At 48.7% G+C, this 13,696-nt stretch overlaps 1 protein-coding gene across 2 annotated transcripts in view; it reads right to left on the bottom strand.

Annotated features, from left to right (window-relative positions):
• LOC126543723 (uncharacterized) overlaps positions 1-13,696 on the bottom strand; it is a 42,427-nt gene that overhangs the window by 4,106 nt on the left and 24,625 nt on the right. For both annotated transcript variants that reach the window (XM_055078272.2, XM_050190828.3), the window contains exons 19-26: positions 12,340-12,450; positions 11,527-11,690; positions 9,748-9,892; positions 8,396-8,665; positions 5,592-5,867; positions 4,052-4,240; positions 2,598-2,851; positions 15-174 (exon numbers count right to left, since the gene is read on the bottom strand). In XM_055078272.2, the coding sequence (XP_054934247.1) occupies positions 15-174; positions 2,598-2,851; positions 4,052-4,240; positions 5,592-5,867; positions 8,396-8,665; positions 9,748-9,892; positions 11,527-11,690; positions 12,340-12,450 (1,569 nt within the window). The remainder of the gene's footprint in view (positions 1-14; positions 175-2,597; positions 2,852-4,051; positions 4,241-5,591; positions 5,868-8,395; positions 8,666-9,747; positions 9,893-11,526; positions 11,691-12,339; positions 12,451-13,696) is intronic.

Genomic DNA, 13,696 nt, shown 5'->3' with positions numbered 1-13,696 from the left:
GAAAGAAATACTACCGTTGAAGGTGTAGATTTGAATTGAAGTTCTGTTTGCGGCAGCCATGAAGACGCCCAGCTGCGCGCCGTACTGAACGAGCTCCACTTTGGAGACCGAAACCATGGAGATGGTCTGGAACAGCTCGAAGGTAGATCCCACTCGACTGCAGGTTCGATAAACCTGCGAGAGCGCAGTACGGTCCACTGTAAATTTAGTCGACGAGGTGAAAGACTCGTTAAATTGCCACATATCACTTCACATGTTTACACCTTCATGGGCGTATAGACGGCGTTCGGTTGTCGCATAGCTAACGCCGTCACGTTGAAGGGCTAAGATCGAATTTTCAGTGAGAATTAACGAAGTCTTGCATGCGAACTTTTTGTGGCAAATAAAAAACAGCTGCGACACGTGACACGAAGAGTATTAAACTTTTAAAGCTGTTGCTGTCGAGTTCTGTCAGATGTTCCTTCTGCGCCCAAGGTGGGTCAGAATCAGTTTGCAGCTACGCTTTTCTGATCGCGCGTGTAGTTGGGCTTCGCTATTGTATGAAAAAAAAAGAAATTATAGCCCTAAAGGTAGAGGTGCTACCCATGGGACAAGCCAACACCCTGAGGTGTGTAAAGCTATTTAGTGCATAGTGTAGGCTTTGCAGCGCTTTGGCGTTGCCGAGGCCATAATCAATCACATGGAAGCGCTGTCAGTATTGAAACGTTTCATTAAATAAAAAGAGACAACCCCGAAAGGCAATAAGTCGGACGTAGTACGTGAAATGCCGATTGACAGCAGCATTACTCGTGGTGGAAAGTTGTAATTGCAAAATTGAGCCATTCCACCTTGTGAAGATGGTCCATCAGCGAAGCTGCTATGGTGGTATAAATTATGTTGGTATGTACCAACGTTACTAGACAAGCTAGTCTAGTAACGTTGGTATGTACACCGCTTGTAATAAACAGCGGAACCAATTAACTAGTGTTACGTTTCGCCTCCGACGCGCGGTATAGCCGGCGCGGATGCAACGGACGCCGGGGCTTCGTTCAAAGCGGCGGACATTTTGGCCCGTTCAGCGCTGCCGCAACGCTTCCTCCCAAGCGCGTCCAGGCATGTTTCAATGCCACGTGTCTGTGCGTGCGTGTGCGTGCGTGCGTGCACATGTTGGTGCCCACGCTTGTCAAAGCGCGGCAGCCGGGGAGAGGAGCTCCCCAACTGTGAAGCGAGGAGGTCTGACCGGCGCCGGCCCGGCGGATGCGTCACTTCTCGTCTCAACGTGTCCGTGCGGCGCCGTCACGTGCTCCTCATCCCGAGCCGTTCCTTCTTGCCCTCGACTCCGAGAGTATAGAAGCAGCAGCCCACGGACGCCGAGAGAGGCTCCGATTTCTTCCGTCGAGTAACGTGCTCTCCCGTCTCTCCACTTCGGTCGACCTGACCGGCCGCTCTTTTGCGATGCTATAATAAACAAGTTGTTCTGATAGCAGTCGACTCATCCTTTGCCAGGACCTTCGGATGCTTCCAGCTGTGCCCCAGGCCGTCAGACCAACGCTACCCTTGGGGCTTGCGACCCAGATGCAAGACTAGGTACCTTGCTGGTACAGTACCAGTGCGGTATCTACGGATAAGACACGAACGCACTCTGTTAACGGCTGATCGAGGGAAAACTAACGCGCGAAGAGCCCGGGAAACAGCGCCGAAGCGGACAATACGTAGTGAATACTTTATTACGTGCGCAGTGCTCGGCGATTGAAACGCGATATCGGCCCGCGTGGAGGTTGGCGCTTTTTGTGCCACCGGTGAGCGATCAGTGGAGGGCCAAATGCAGTCACAATGGCCAATTGGCTCGCGCTGTCATCGCGTACCGTTCCCAGCGCCCACCGGTGGCTCAAGCGCCGGCAGCCATGCGCTACGAGTGTCGCTTTTGAATCGATGAGCATCGTACGTCGTGAGGCGAATTAACACGAAAAAGGGCAAGTAGAGTAAAATAGCGGAAATAACCACAAGGACGAGAGATTGTCGCACACGTCGAGCAGGCGTGTACAATGAGTCATCTGCCCTTCTATTTAGCAATGTGACTCGCCTTGACATTATGAACCAAGAAGCCCACATCAGAGCTTTGGTTAAAACGAAAACCGATAAAAGTCAGTTTGATCAGGTACCGCGTTGTTACGGAGAAGAAACTAACGCATCGTGCGCGGTACACGGCTCTCTCCAACTTAGCTCCTGGTGGAAAGTCCGGAAGCATGCTCACGGGCACGCTTTCCCAAGGTGCACTTAGGCCGGGTAGTGAACTTTAGCATTACCAACGAATTCGAAACTACGTTTTCTGCGCATCATGGCGTTTGCATTTCGACCCAGTTGCCGTCCATCGACAGGCGCTTCCCAAACTCTTTGCTCGTACCGCCGCCGTACGGCTGCTCCGCGCCCGGCTGCAGTTCCAAGCAAATTCCACTCATAGCAGCGCTCACGTGATCGAATATGGATGCGCCGGTCACGATACAGCGCTGCAGAGCTTTTGTAAGTGTTGCAATGAATGAGTTTAACGAGCCTTCACTTGTGCGCTCTGGGGTCGCGGCACGGTTTCAAAATCGATTGGACCCCATTTCGAGGCTTACCTTCACCAGGCTGGGCTCAGCGCAGCGGCTGCGTGTGTCAACGCCGGTGAAGAGGGCGTAGAGAAATCCATGGCGAGAGAAGGAGTTTGCCACCGCTCCACCGTAGAGCGTCTGCACGAGGCGCCACCCGTGCGCTCCCTCCATGGTGTACACCTTGGAGTGGTGGTGCTCTGTGACGCAGGCTCGGTGGTCGTACACGGAGGCGATGACGTACAACGAACCTTCGAGGGAGAGGACCTTGACCGTGGTGGCGCCTGGAAGTAGACAGGCAAGACAGCGCGCGGTACTGGTGATGCTCACATTGGCCGGATAACGCACCGCCCACGACCGACATTGCGCAAGGAAGGGGCGGAACGGCGTTTAGCCCGTGGACATTCTGTGAAGTATGTCCTGCGCCCGTCCTTGTGCTCTTCTCGTTTGTATTGCGCAGCACCTTAACGATGCATGACCGACTCGCCGACGAACATGCACTATTATGTCTTGTTCACAAGGAAGTCTGACGTGCCTCCGCAGCAAATTTTCGAGAAGTTAATAGCTGATACAGGAGCAAATTAAATGTTGCGAGGCGATGTTACAAGCTGGCGAGCAACCCTCCCTCACCGAACGGCGTTCCTCCCCTGCCTTCCCTCATATCGGAGCTGCGAGCCTACGTCATGTCTATATTATGAACGCCGCCGCCTCTCATGCTGCGCATTGAATTGCCGGTGGCTCTTTAATGTCCTTGACGTTGCACGGTGTTCACATTGTCGCAGGCGGAACCCGTCACGCGGTAGGAGAGACCTATTAAAGCACTGAACTGGGCGAGTTGTGATTGTGAATAGATTAGCAAACCCGCGCAGAAATTCATACGCTCTGACACTTTCTGACGTGCAAATTTCTGCGCTGGTTGGCTAATACAGGAGAGACCTCTGATGTATATGCTGCCGGGAAGACTAGCGGTCCTGGGAATATAGGTGCGCAGGCTTCCGTCTGAACTTTCCGCTGTTTTCGTGGCATACATCGGCGCAATGTTCCGCAGACACGATGGTCATATTTGTTTGCAATGCCCAATACTAGCTAAGTGTTGAAGAATCTACCTCGATGTTCCGGATACTAGATTAATCTGAAGACAATCATGAGAAAGGCTTGATGTACGCATCCTTGCTTGTTAAAGCGATAGAGTATTTTCAAAACTGCAAATTAGCGCTTTTGTTTCGTCTAGCTCTGTTCTGTGACAAGTCTAACCGCGTCAGAACTGATTCGCACCCGCCACGAAAATACCCTAGTTATATCCGTTATAAGCATATTTTTTACATGCCGATTTTCCTCCTATAATATTAGTTACATGAAACATTTCGTTGTACATGTTCGTTATACTGAGGTTTGACTATACTGCACAGTTTTATCACTGACAATGCTACAAATATATTGCGCTCTGCTACACTTCTGTAAGCGCTTCAGGGAAATATCCATGCCTTCGCCGGGATCGATCGTGCCGATGAGAGTGGGCTCGAAGCTCTGCAGGGTGTATGCGAAGAGGTCCAGGACACCGTGCTTGGTGAGGCTAGCCAGTATTGCGGTGTTGCCAGTCGTGGCAACAGCAGACATAACCAGCACGTCACCGAAGTTGAAGAGCACCACCAAGCCGTCGGTCAAAATTGCACCTGTGAAAGACGGATAATGTCTTCCTTGTTATTGTAAGTAACAATCGCCACATTTATCTGGCAGATAAAACCGACTTACTTTCTAGCGAGTCATTTTTAATGCGAATCATTATTGGGATCGATTTCCTGGTATCGATGTTTGTCGGTTCGGTTAGTGTGGTTCAAATTTAACCGAGAAAGTGCCAGTGAGCGCAACTGTTTGCGTAATCAGACAAATTAACACCTGTAATGTCCGTCCTTAACCATCTCTAAAGCATGGACATATTAATGGAATATAGCGCGTGAATAGGTCAAGCGGCGGGGTGAATTGCAGCAGCACACGGGCTGCGTGTGTTGCCCGTTTATCAGACAGCTTCATACGTCCACTGCAAAACGAAGGCCTCAACCTGCGACAGCCAATTATCAGTCTTGCGCGAGCTCAGTCAGTGCAAGGACCTATAAGTTTCGTATTCTCGGCACACCATTTAATTCTTTGCCCTCTTCGACGACGTATCTCCTCTTATGGTGGTACCCATTTTGTTAGTCTAGACAACCAGTTGGCTAATACTGATTAGACTTTCTAGCTGCACTGCCTTTCATAATCTTGAATAGATTATCAGCTACATCATTTTGCTCTGAATGTGGCAAATCAGCTCTGCGGACTAAGCTTCATAAAATCTAAAACCCCTTATTGTTTTTTAGCTTCGTACTACGCTGGGGTGCAGGTCAATTTTTCCAATACGCCATTTTGCTATTCAGTTCGTACTACCGGAGTCTTGCATCGTATAGACCCATCACATACATTACGTTGTAAATTTATCGCTCCGTTGCTTGCTGCACTGTCAGTTTCTTTTCATGTTATCTTTGAAGGTTCAGCATCAAGGCTTAATACTGATAGAATGCACCGTTTCTACACTTTCCTCGTCGACGAAGCCAGTAGGCTGCCGTTCACAACTTCAGGCCTGCTATTCGCGCTGAAACTTGTTCGCCTGCATACTATCACGATTCAGATCCCCAGTGATTGCTATAGGCTCCTTTCAAAGCTTCTAGAGACATTCTACCAATCGAACTCTCGTCCCTTTTGAAGTCTATTGAACAATACCTCAGTTTAGGGATAACGTGCAAGAGACTAAATCCTCAATCATTTGTTGGAAGTCAGCTCCAACGTTTCGGAAGAAAATGTCCATATGTTGCTCCTTTACTGAAACCTAAACGCTTGGCATCGCAATTGGCCGGGAGAGAGGGTCACAAAATATTTTTTTTTGGACTGCCGCGAAAGGTTGTAGGGAGCTCAAACCCACAGACTCTGCGCCCCCTAACATCCCCGAGTTCACCACAGAATTGGAAGCGCTGCATCAGACAGTACACGTACGGCCCGTGTGGCTGTCCGGAAGAGGGAGCTCGAGCCAGAGGAGTCGCCCTTCGAGCGCGAAGTAGACGCGCTCGCCTTCGTCTGCGGAGACGACGCCCTGCATGCGCCACTGGGCTTCGCGCTGGCTCCAGGCGAAGTGGAACGCCTGCGCCACGGCGTCGCCCCCGTGGTTGTCCACCAGGCGCAGGAATCCCACGCCGGGCGCAGTGTCCACGGTCGTGGCCTCCACGTCCAGGTATTGGTGCAGGACGAAGTAGTCCACGGCCGAGTAGGAACCTGAAACCGAGGAGGACGTTGATGCGATGCTCCAACGCAAGGGTGCGAGTGCGAGTTGGTAATTTGTAGTAAACTTGCAAAAGCTTGTCACAAACGGGACACAAGTAAATAACCTGTTCGCTGTACCTGTTACTTTTGTTTATGTTTCGTTCGTAACGCGCTTCTGTAGGTACACGTGAAGCCACGAACAGCCGGCTGGGCTTGGTACGTGCCGATATAATAAGGTTTTTACACGGGCATGTATAATCGAAGGTCCTAACAAAGTCGCATGCGACATTAAAATACATCGGTTATTTGGAATATTCGTTACAAGCCCATATTCTGTACGCATCGATATTGGCGACGGAACAGTTTCAGTTTGCTTCATATCCATTAATTTGCTATCTCCGGTGATTACTTATATCCGCTAAAGAAGTCAGACTATACGTACAGTGTTCATATGGCCTCAGCAGTTCAAGTGGAACTAATTTTGTTACGAATGAACTTCTTGCATTGTAAGCATCGGTAATTAATTTCAACGGCGGCTCTGTCAAATACCTATAATCTGAACAACCGCGTTCATGCGTTTGTACGATGGGTGCGACTACACGTATCGATAATGGCTGTGATGTAGGCATTATGTACGCTATGGTAAAATAAGATATAGCGCAGGCAAGACGCTGGCAAGATGGAAACGCAGCCGTTATGTCACGTTCCCTTCTTAAGCTTTGGGCTGTGGTAAGGTTGCACGAATAGTTGCATGAATACTAGCATGAAAGCGCACCTATAGTGCGAGTGAAAAGAGTGCGAAATATTCGGGCACAGAGCATAAGCCACATGTGAAAAATCAGACACTCAAATTCATTGGACATGTACGTAAAGAGAAGCATTCTTGGTGTGATTGGCTCATGAACCAAGTGGCTGCGCAGATTAAGTAGTTTTCGAGGTATAAATATCAGTGCTAAAGTATTAAATATCATGTCATATAAAGGAGTGATCTTACTTAGTGAATTGTAGACAGGCTGGATATTACGTATACATTTACATGCAGGACATCATACATGTAGTCACAAATACACACACACACACACCGTTTCGTACGTCAGGTGTAACGCTTTGAAGGCTATAGATACTTTTTGCAGTGGCTGCGTGTGCACATAGAAATAGTAGTTCGGCGTATTTTGACCGATTTTGTGAGAAGTTCATATAGGCTCAGTTCCGAATGAAAAAAAATATTACCTTTAGAAACAAACAGGCCATGTACTCATACGGCTGCTAACATGTCCGTTTAGATCGCTTTGCTTTTCGTTGTTTGTTTGCAGCCCGTCGCGGCAGTCTCACGGGCGCAAATACCGCTGACGCGCAGAGAAGCACAAGGAACGCACAGAGTTAAATTTTGGTGACCGTACTTGCGTAGCTTCCACAGCACTGCACGTGATGTATGAAACTGGTTGTAGCGCAACTGCGGATAGAAACGCGCCAAGCGTCTCAACGTGCTGGATTACCGCGAGAAAGGGTGTTCAGTGTCGCTTGTCGAAGCATGCATCGTTTGGCGCCCTGATACGCACGGATAAATGCCTGGAACTAGGCAAGAAAGCGTCGCTTTAAAATATTGTCAAGTTGAATTACTTTTTGCCGTTGCAATCACTGTCACCAAGTTGCTGTCATTTCGATACGCGACGCGCTTCCCGAACTAGATGTTGGTCCCGCCTTATAATCTGGTTACCGCGAATGGTACGTTTTATAGAATTGACACGAGCACCACAGACGGCTGTGGAACTTACGATGACGCGTGTTGAATTCTGGGGTTTTTACGTGCGAAAACCGCGATTTGATTTAAGGCACTCCGTAGTGGCAGACTCCGGACTAATTTTGACCACCATTGGATCGTCAACGCGCCCCCAGTGCGCGGGACACTGGCGTTTTTTGCATTTCGCCCGTATCGAAGTGCTGCCGCGGCGGCCGGGATTAGACCCCGCGACCTCATGCTTAGCAACGCAACACCACATCCGCTAAGCCATCGCGACGGGTAAATGACGCGTGTATAGGGGAGATACTTGCGCAGTGCCGAGTGAATCCGACGATTGCCGGTTGGACTGAAATATCGCCATTTACTGGGTAGAGTACTTTGCGGGCACAAGTTCTCAGGACAAGCAATGTTAGTTCGTATGGCTGTCTGCCATAACCCGTAACTACCGCGTGACAATACGCTGTTTTCGGAATTATCACGACTCGTAATGAACCGTTGAGCACCGATGGCAGCACATAGCGTCAGCAAAACCGCCCGCTCACTCAACCGTATACGTACTGAGGGACATCGAAGCTGTTGGAGAAGGCGCACAAGTTGGACATACCTAGATTGGATTCATGGAGCGCACACATTTCAAAAATGTACAGAAGCGAAATCTGATCATGATTAAGCATAGACAAGAGCATGTGTGTGTGTGTGTGTGTGTGTGTGTTAATTTGCTCCTTTCGGACAGCCATGTTGAGACATCGAAAGTACCTTGAAACATCGAAGGCATGTGTGGCAAGCATGCACGACGTACCCGTGAGGAAGCAGGATAGCTCGTTGAGAAGGCCTTCGTGCTTGGCCATCCGCTGGCCCAAGCTGCGTCCCAACTGCGCGGCAGCGTGCTCGAAGCGAGACACTTTTCGAGCGAGCAGATCGAGGTGGACGTCGTTGAGCGTGCCCACGTGACGGATGTTGTGCCGAACCACGACGTTGTTCAGCGCTAGCGGAGCGGCTATGGTCTGGGGCACGTTCAGCAGCACCGTGCTTCGCACAAGGCTCAAGAAGTTGACGTTGTTGATCAGACCTAAGTATTACGGAAGTGCAGTGAGAAAAACACCTGAAGTGCGAGCGAATCGCTGCCAGAAGAGCCCTTGAGTATGAACCATGACCTTCATAAGCTAATATTGATATGTAACGAAGCTGCATAATAAAAAGGAAGGAATCAAGCTAGACAAATAGATCATTCTTTCAGGGTGCCGGATTTGTCTGCCGGTTGCAGCCAGGTGTGGCTTTTGCCAAGCCCAGTGACAGTGCTGCACGCGATGTCTAATGTATTGGGACGACCGACCTCGGACCGTTATGTTCACGGAACACCGGCCTATAATGCATACCGCAGACATTCGTACTTCCGGGCACAGAACTATTTGCCTGTGTAAACCCGTTTCCCTCTAGCAACCAGGTGCAACCAACGCTCTTGGAAACATTCGGATGGTACATTTATTATTTTAGAGCACTGATTGTTCCGTGCAGCTACGAGTAACGTGAACTCCGAACCTTTAGCTTCGAGTTCAAACCGATGCGGTGATTTGCTCTATGCGAACTCTGCATTTCACACATCTGGATTATTTTTGCACGAAAAAAATGTACAGATAGCAAAATTCAAGTGCGAATGCATACTTAGAGATGCGCTGTCTTCGGCCAAAGGTTGCCGTGATCTAGTGTGAGAGGAAGCGGCTACCTGCTAACTTGAAAGCGGCAGCACCATTCGTCTTCCTTAGGAGTGCTTCCTTGGCGTATCGCGCATATATGCTATAGGTGAAGGCTGTTTACACCACAAATGTAATTAAAAAATATTGGTTAGTGATATTTTCTGCTAGTGCCTGAAGTGACTTCGAACCGATTCGAAGAACGAAGATTAGTAAAGTCGGTCGCTATGTATGTTTCGATCCACGCACTCAGCACATTCCTAGAAGGCCAAGCTACGGTATACACCATGAACCATGACACCACATATGAAATGTTGTACAGTCGCGGGCAGGAATCTTATTTGCAGCTCGGTATAAGGAGTCATGTGCAGACACCGTCACAGAACACGAAACAGCAATTGTAAATAGCGAGAAGGCGCATGGCTAGTTTTAAGCGATTAAATTATATAATGTGACTAACCTCGGACGACCACGTTCGGTGTGACAACGTGGCGGTAGGTGAGCTTTCCGTGCAAAGTCTGCGCCGTGTGCAGAGTGACAATGTCGTGACGGAAACGCTTCCCGTTTACACGATCGGGCAGCACATTCTGTTCGAACGTCACAACCTGCACGAGACGAAATCGCCGAGGGACATCCAAATACAGCGACCGCCACAGCAGGAACCTCGATACTTGTCATTGCAAAGCAGTGATGCATACAGGGTATTTACGTTACTTGAGCCAAGTTTTAAGTATATGCAAATGGCATGTAGCTGGATAGAACCAAGGTAATGTTTGCCGTCGCTTGGGGATACTCAGATTTGCGACTAATTAGATGATTAGTTTTAATCAACTTCTCAAGTAATATACTTAGAAAGGTGTAAACGAGAAAATTTTAGAGCGACGTGAAAACTCGCGATACAGCTTTCTGTTGCTCTATACGTGTTACATGAATGTTTATCGGCGCGTGAAAGAAGCCCGCGAATACACGCATAATTGCCGCGCGGCTGGCCGCACGAGGCACTGCGTGCATTTGCGGGTTTCTTTCCCGCTCGGAAAAAAAAAACAAATATTTAAGTAGCACGTATTGAGCAACAGAAAGCTGTATCGGGAGTTTTTCATGTTGCTGTAACATTTTCTCATTGACACTTTTCATCTGACTATAATGTTCGATGAATATACTGTTGCAGAAACAGGAAGTGAAGATTTGGGAAACGATAGGTCGAGCGCTGATGTATTCATCAGATCTCAACGAACTCACCCATAAACAAGTTGTACGTAACTATAATATTTGAGAAGTTGATTAACGAATGAAGACTATGTAGTTGGGCGGAATGCAAAAGATAATCTGAGTATCTTCAAGCGACGGCAAACATTACCTTGGTTCTGTCCAGCTACGTAGCATTTGTGTATCCTTAAGGTTTGGCTCAAGTGAAACAGGACAGTACGAAAGCAGGCTGTAGATGCAGTAGAACACGTTGTGGGGCTAGTTTGTTTATAGCTTTCAAAAAGTGAAGCGCAAACAGTGGCAGCATCAAAGATGAAGCGCCAAGCAGTGCTTCCTCTTTTTTCTTCCTCCTCTCCCCATGGCTGTATAATCAGCCGCGTTTGAACTCAACAGTTGCAAGTAGCGCCTTGTCCTGTCTTTGTTCCTTAGTGTGCTGTCACTGTTGGCGCTTTATCTTTTGCAATCTGTACATGACGGTCCGTGTACATGACACGGACCGTGTAGCCGACTACGCAATTAGATGGCAGCTATAAATCGCGTTTAACGTCCTATATGAGACAATGAAAAGCTACCCCCATGCAAATTTTGACGGCCTGGTGTACCCAAAATGCTGTCTGCGCAAGTACTCATTCGCCGCATTACAGTGTATTCACATTTTCCCTTTCCCAATGTAGGGTGGTCAACCAGACTTTTCGGGATAACGTCCTTGCCTTCGCTCTTTTCTCCCTCCCTCTCTCTCGAGAGTACCCTAAGCTTGGTTGCATTCCTCCTGAACGTGGCCGCCGCGGCCGAGAACTAAACATTCCACCTCGTTCCTCGCAGTAAAAGCTGCGCGTTGTCAGTGGCGCGCGGATTTGTTAACGACTGTTAAGTAGGCGTACGTAGACATGTTTCATCGATTTGCTTTCCGACTGGAAAGCGAGCTCAGCCAGTGCTAGTCTCGAATACTGTCACGAGCTGACGCCGATAGGATCGTGCATGTTTTCACGGATATTTGCCTCGGCGTGACGGACTGAAGGACATGGTGACGTACCTCGAGGTGCTTTGTTCCGCGCACGGTCTGGTTCGTGGTGACGAACAGGGTATCTTCGAGCACGTGAGGGAGGGAGTGTCCATTGACTGCGCCAGAGACGGGCAGATGTCCCGGAACCTGGACGTTCTCGAACACTGGACTGTCCAGGTATTGTTCCGGGCAGGCTGGGAGAATTTGAATAACTGTTTCAGAAACATATGAACTGCACTGAGGCTGTCAGTTGTGTAGCTCTAAAGTGAAATTGCTCTTGTTCATGGTTGAAACCGCACGCTACGCCTACTTGTGGCTGCAACCAAGCTGCAGCACATACTACACAGAAGTTTATCAGAAAGATCACAAGCAACATAATTGTGTCGCTAACAAGGCGCACCCGTAGCATTCTCTTGCCTCTTGCACCGATTGCGCGAATAGGCACTCAAGGTTTCCGTATTCGAATTATTCGTGGAAAAAATTTTTATTTCGTTATTCACTGCAATTTATACTTTCCACGATAGATGTTTGCTTCGTGCTGCGGAACAGATAACGCGAGCTCACACGGAGCCAACGTTGATTTTGTAAAAGACAACCAAGATTGAAAAGGAAGCTTAACTTAGACCATATTCCATTTCTCTATTTGAATACGCATGAAACGCAGACATCACTTACAACCACTTTACATACTTGAAGAAAAAAATTACCGCGCTCAAAAAAGAAGAAGAACGCTTGCACCTGTGCGAGTTAGCCTTGTCAGGATTTACGAATTATGTACGTCAAGGTCAGTTGAATGGAGAGGCCGCCGCATCCTTTCAGAAAACGAAAACGCTGAACTAGTACCTTTGTTGTGACAAAGCTGAAGTAGATCGTCAGGGATATGAAATCCATTTAAACGGCCGAGAACAGTTAGGTCCTTTGTAACGGTAAAAGTGTCGCTGAAGACATTCTCTCCTGAAAAAAAGACGAAAAAATAAAAGTGACGGTAGTTCAAGTTTGAATGCATACGCAAGTCTGTTCAAACATTTGAGGAGTCCATAAGGAAATTTCCTCAAAACATTTAGAACTTTCTTAAGACATTGTACTGGCAACACGAGATGCAATGTTTCTTCTGGAGGTTTTCATACTTAAGCATTTCAGCTGTCTGTAGAGATTCACCACAACCACAGTAAAATATTGTTACGTTTAAATTGTTTATCCTGGTTTCGTAAGTTGTCTCAAGTTATCACAGAAATAAGCATCGAATTATGCAATGCCGCTGAGGTGATTGATGCAGGAACTTTCTTGAATACCCCATTACGGGGTAACAGCAAAAAATAAAGAATTGAAATCACTTGACACGTACAGTTCGCGTCATCCTCTAGCAGAGCAAACACCACGGAGACTGGTAGAGTGCGGGAACGGTGGCCGCCGGGGCGGTCCGGAGGCAGCCAGCGACGCCTAACGGTAGCTGCTGGGCTCGAGATAAGCATAGAGGAAGGAGAAATATAGGAGGGAGCATTACGTCGCGCAGCCGGCCTTTGCAAGCAAACGCTCCGTGAAGCCGCAGTGGTGGCCCAGCACGTGACCTCTTGCGTCGAGATCATGGAGCAAAATAGAGATTTGCCGAGACGTTTGGCTATCGGCAGCTTTTATTCGGTGCGCACTCGGGTTCAGACACGCTTGAAAGGTTCCGTCTGATGCGGCTCGCCGAATGGACACTCATAGCGCAACACCGCGATTCGATGCCACAATCCAGAAACTTGAGCGCAGCATCAAGCGAAAGTGCCGCGGTGGTAGCCATGTTTATTTGAAGACTTTCAGATGTTTTTTTTTTTTAACGGGTATCGGCAAAAATCAACCGGAAGAACTAAAACCTATCGCGCGCTCTGACGGTTTCACCACGGGCTGGGCCACCACACTGGCTTCAATCACGTTGCGGTATGATCCACGGAGGAAGGAAACTAAGGAGAGGCCCTGACGTCACTCTTTGTGAAGCAAAAGTGAAGCCGGAAGTTGGCGTTGCTCATGGCGATGCTCCGCCTTTTGTGCCACCCTCCTCTCTTGTTTACATCTTTCGCGAAACCACGCCGCGCTGCGCGTGGTTTCGCACGCGGAGCGCGCGCGCTCGCGCAACATCCGGCAGAGCACGGTGCAGGTAACACAGCGCAACAAGACACGGTGACTAACGCAAACCCGCCCACACAGCGCCTTTGCCACG

Source organism: Dermacentor andersoni, chromosome 10 (genome assembly GCF_023375885.2).
Source record: "Dermacentor andersoni chromosome 10, qqDerAnde1_hic_scaffold, whole genome shotgun sequence".
Classification (NCBI taxonomy): Eukaryota; Metazoa; Arthropoda; class Arachnida; order Ixodida; family Ixodidae; genus Dermacentor; species Dermacentor andersoni.
Note: the sequence above shows the minus strand (reverse complement) of the source record. Positions and strands in the feature narration are given on the sequence as shown.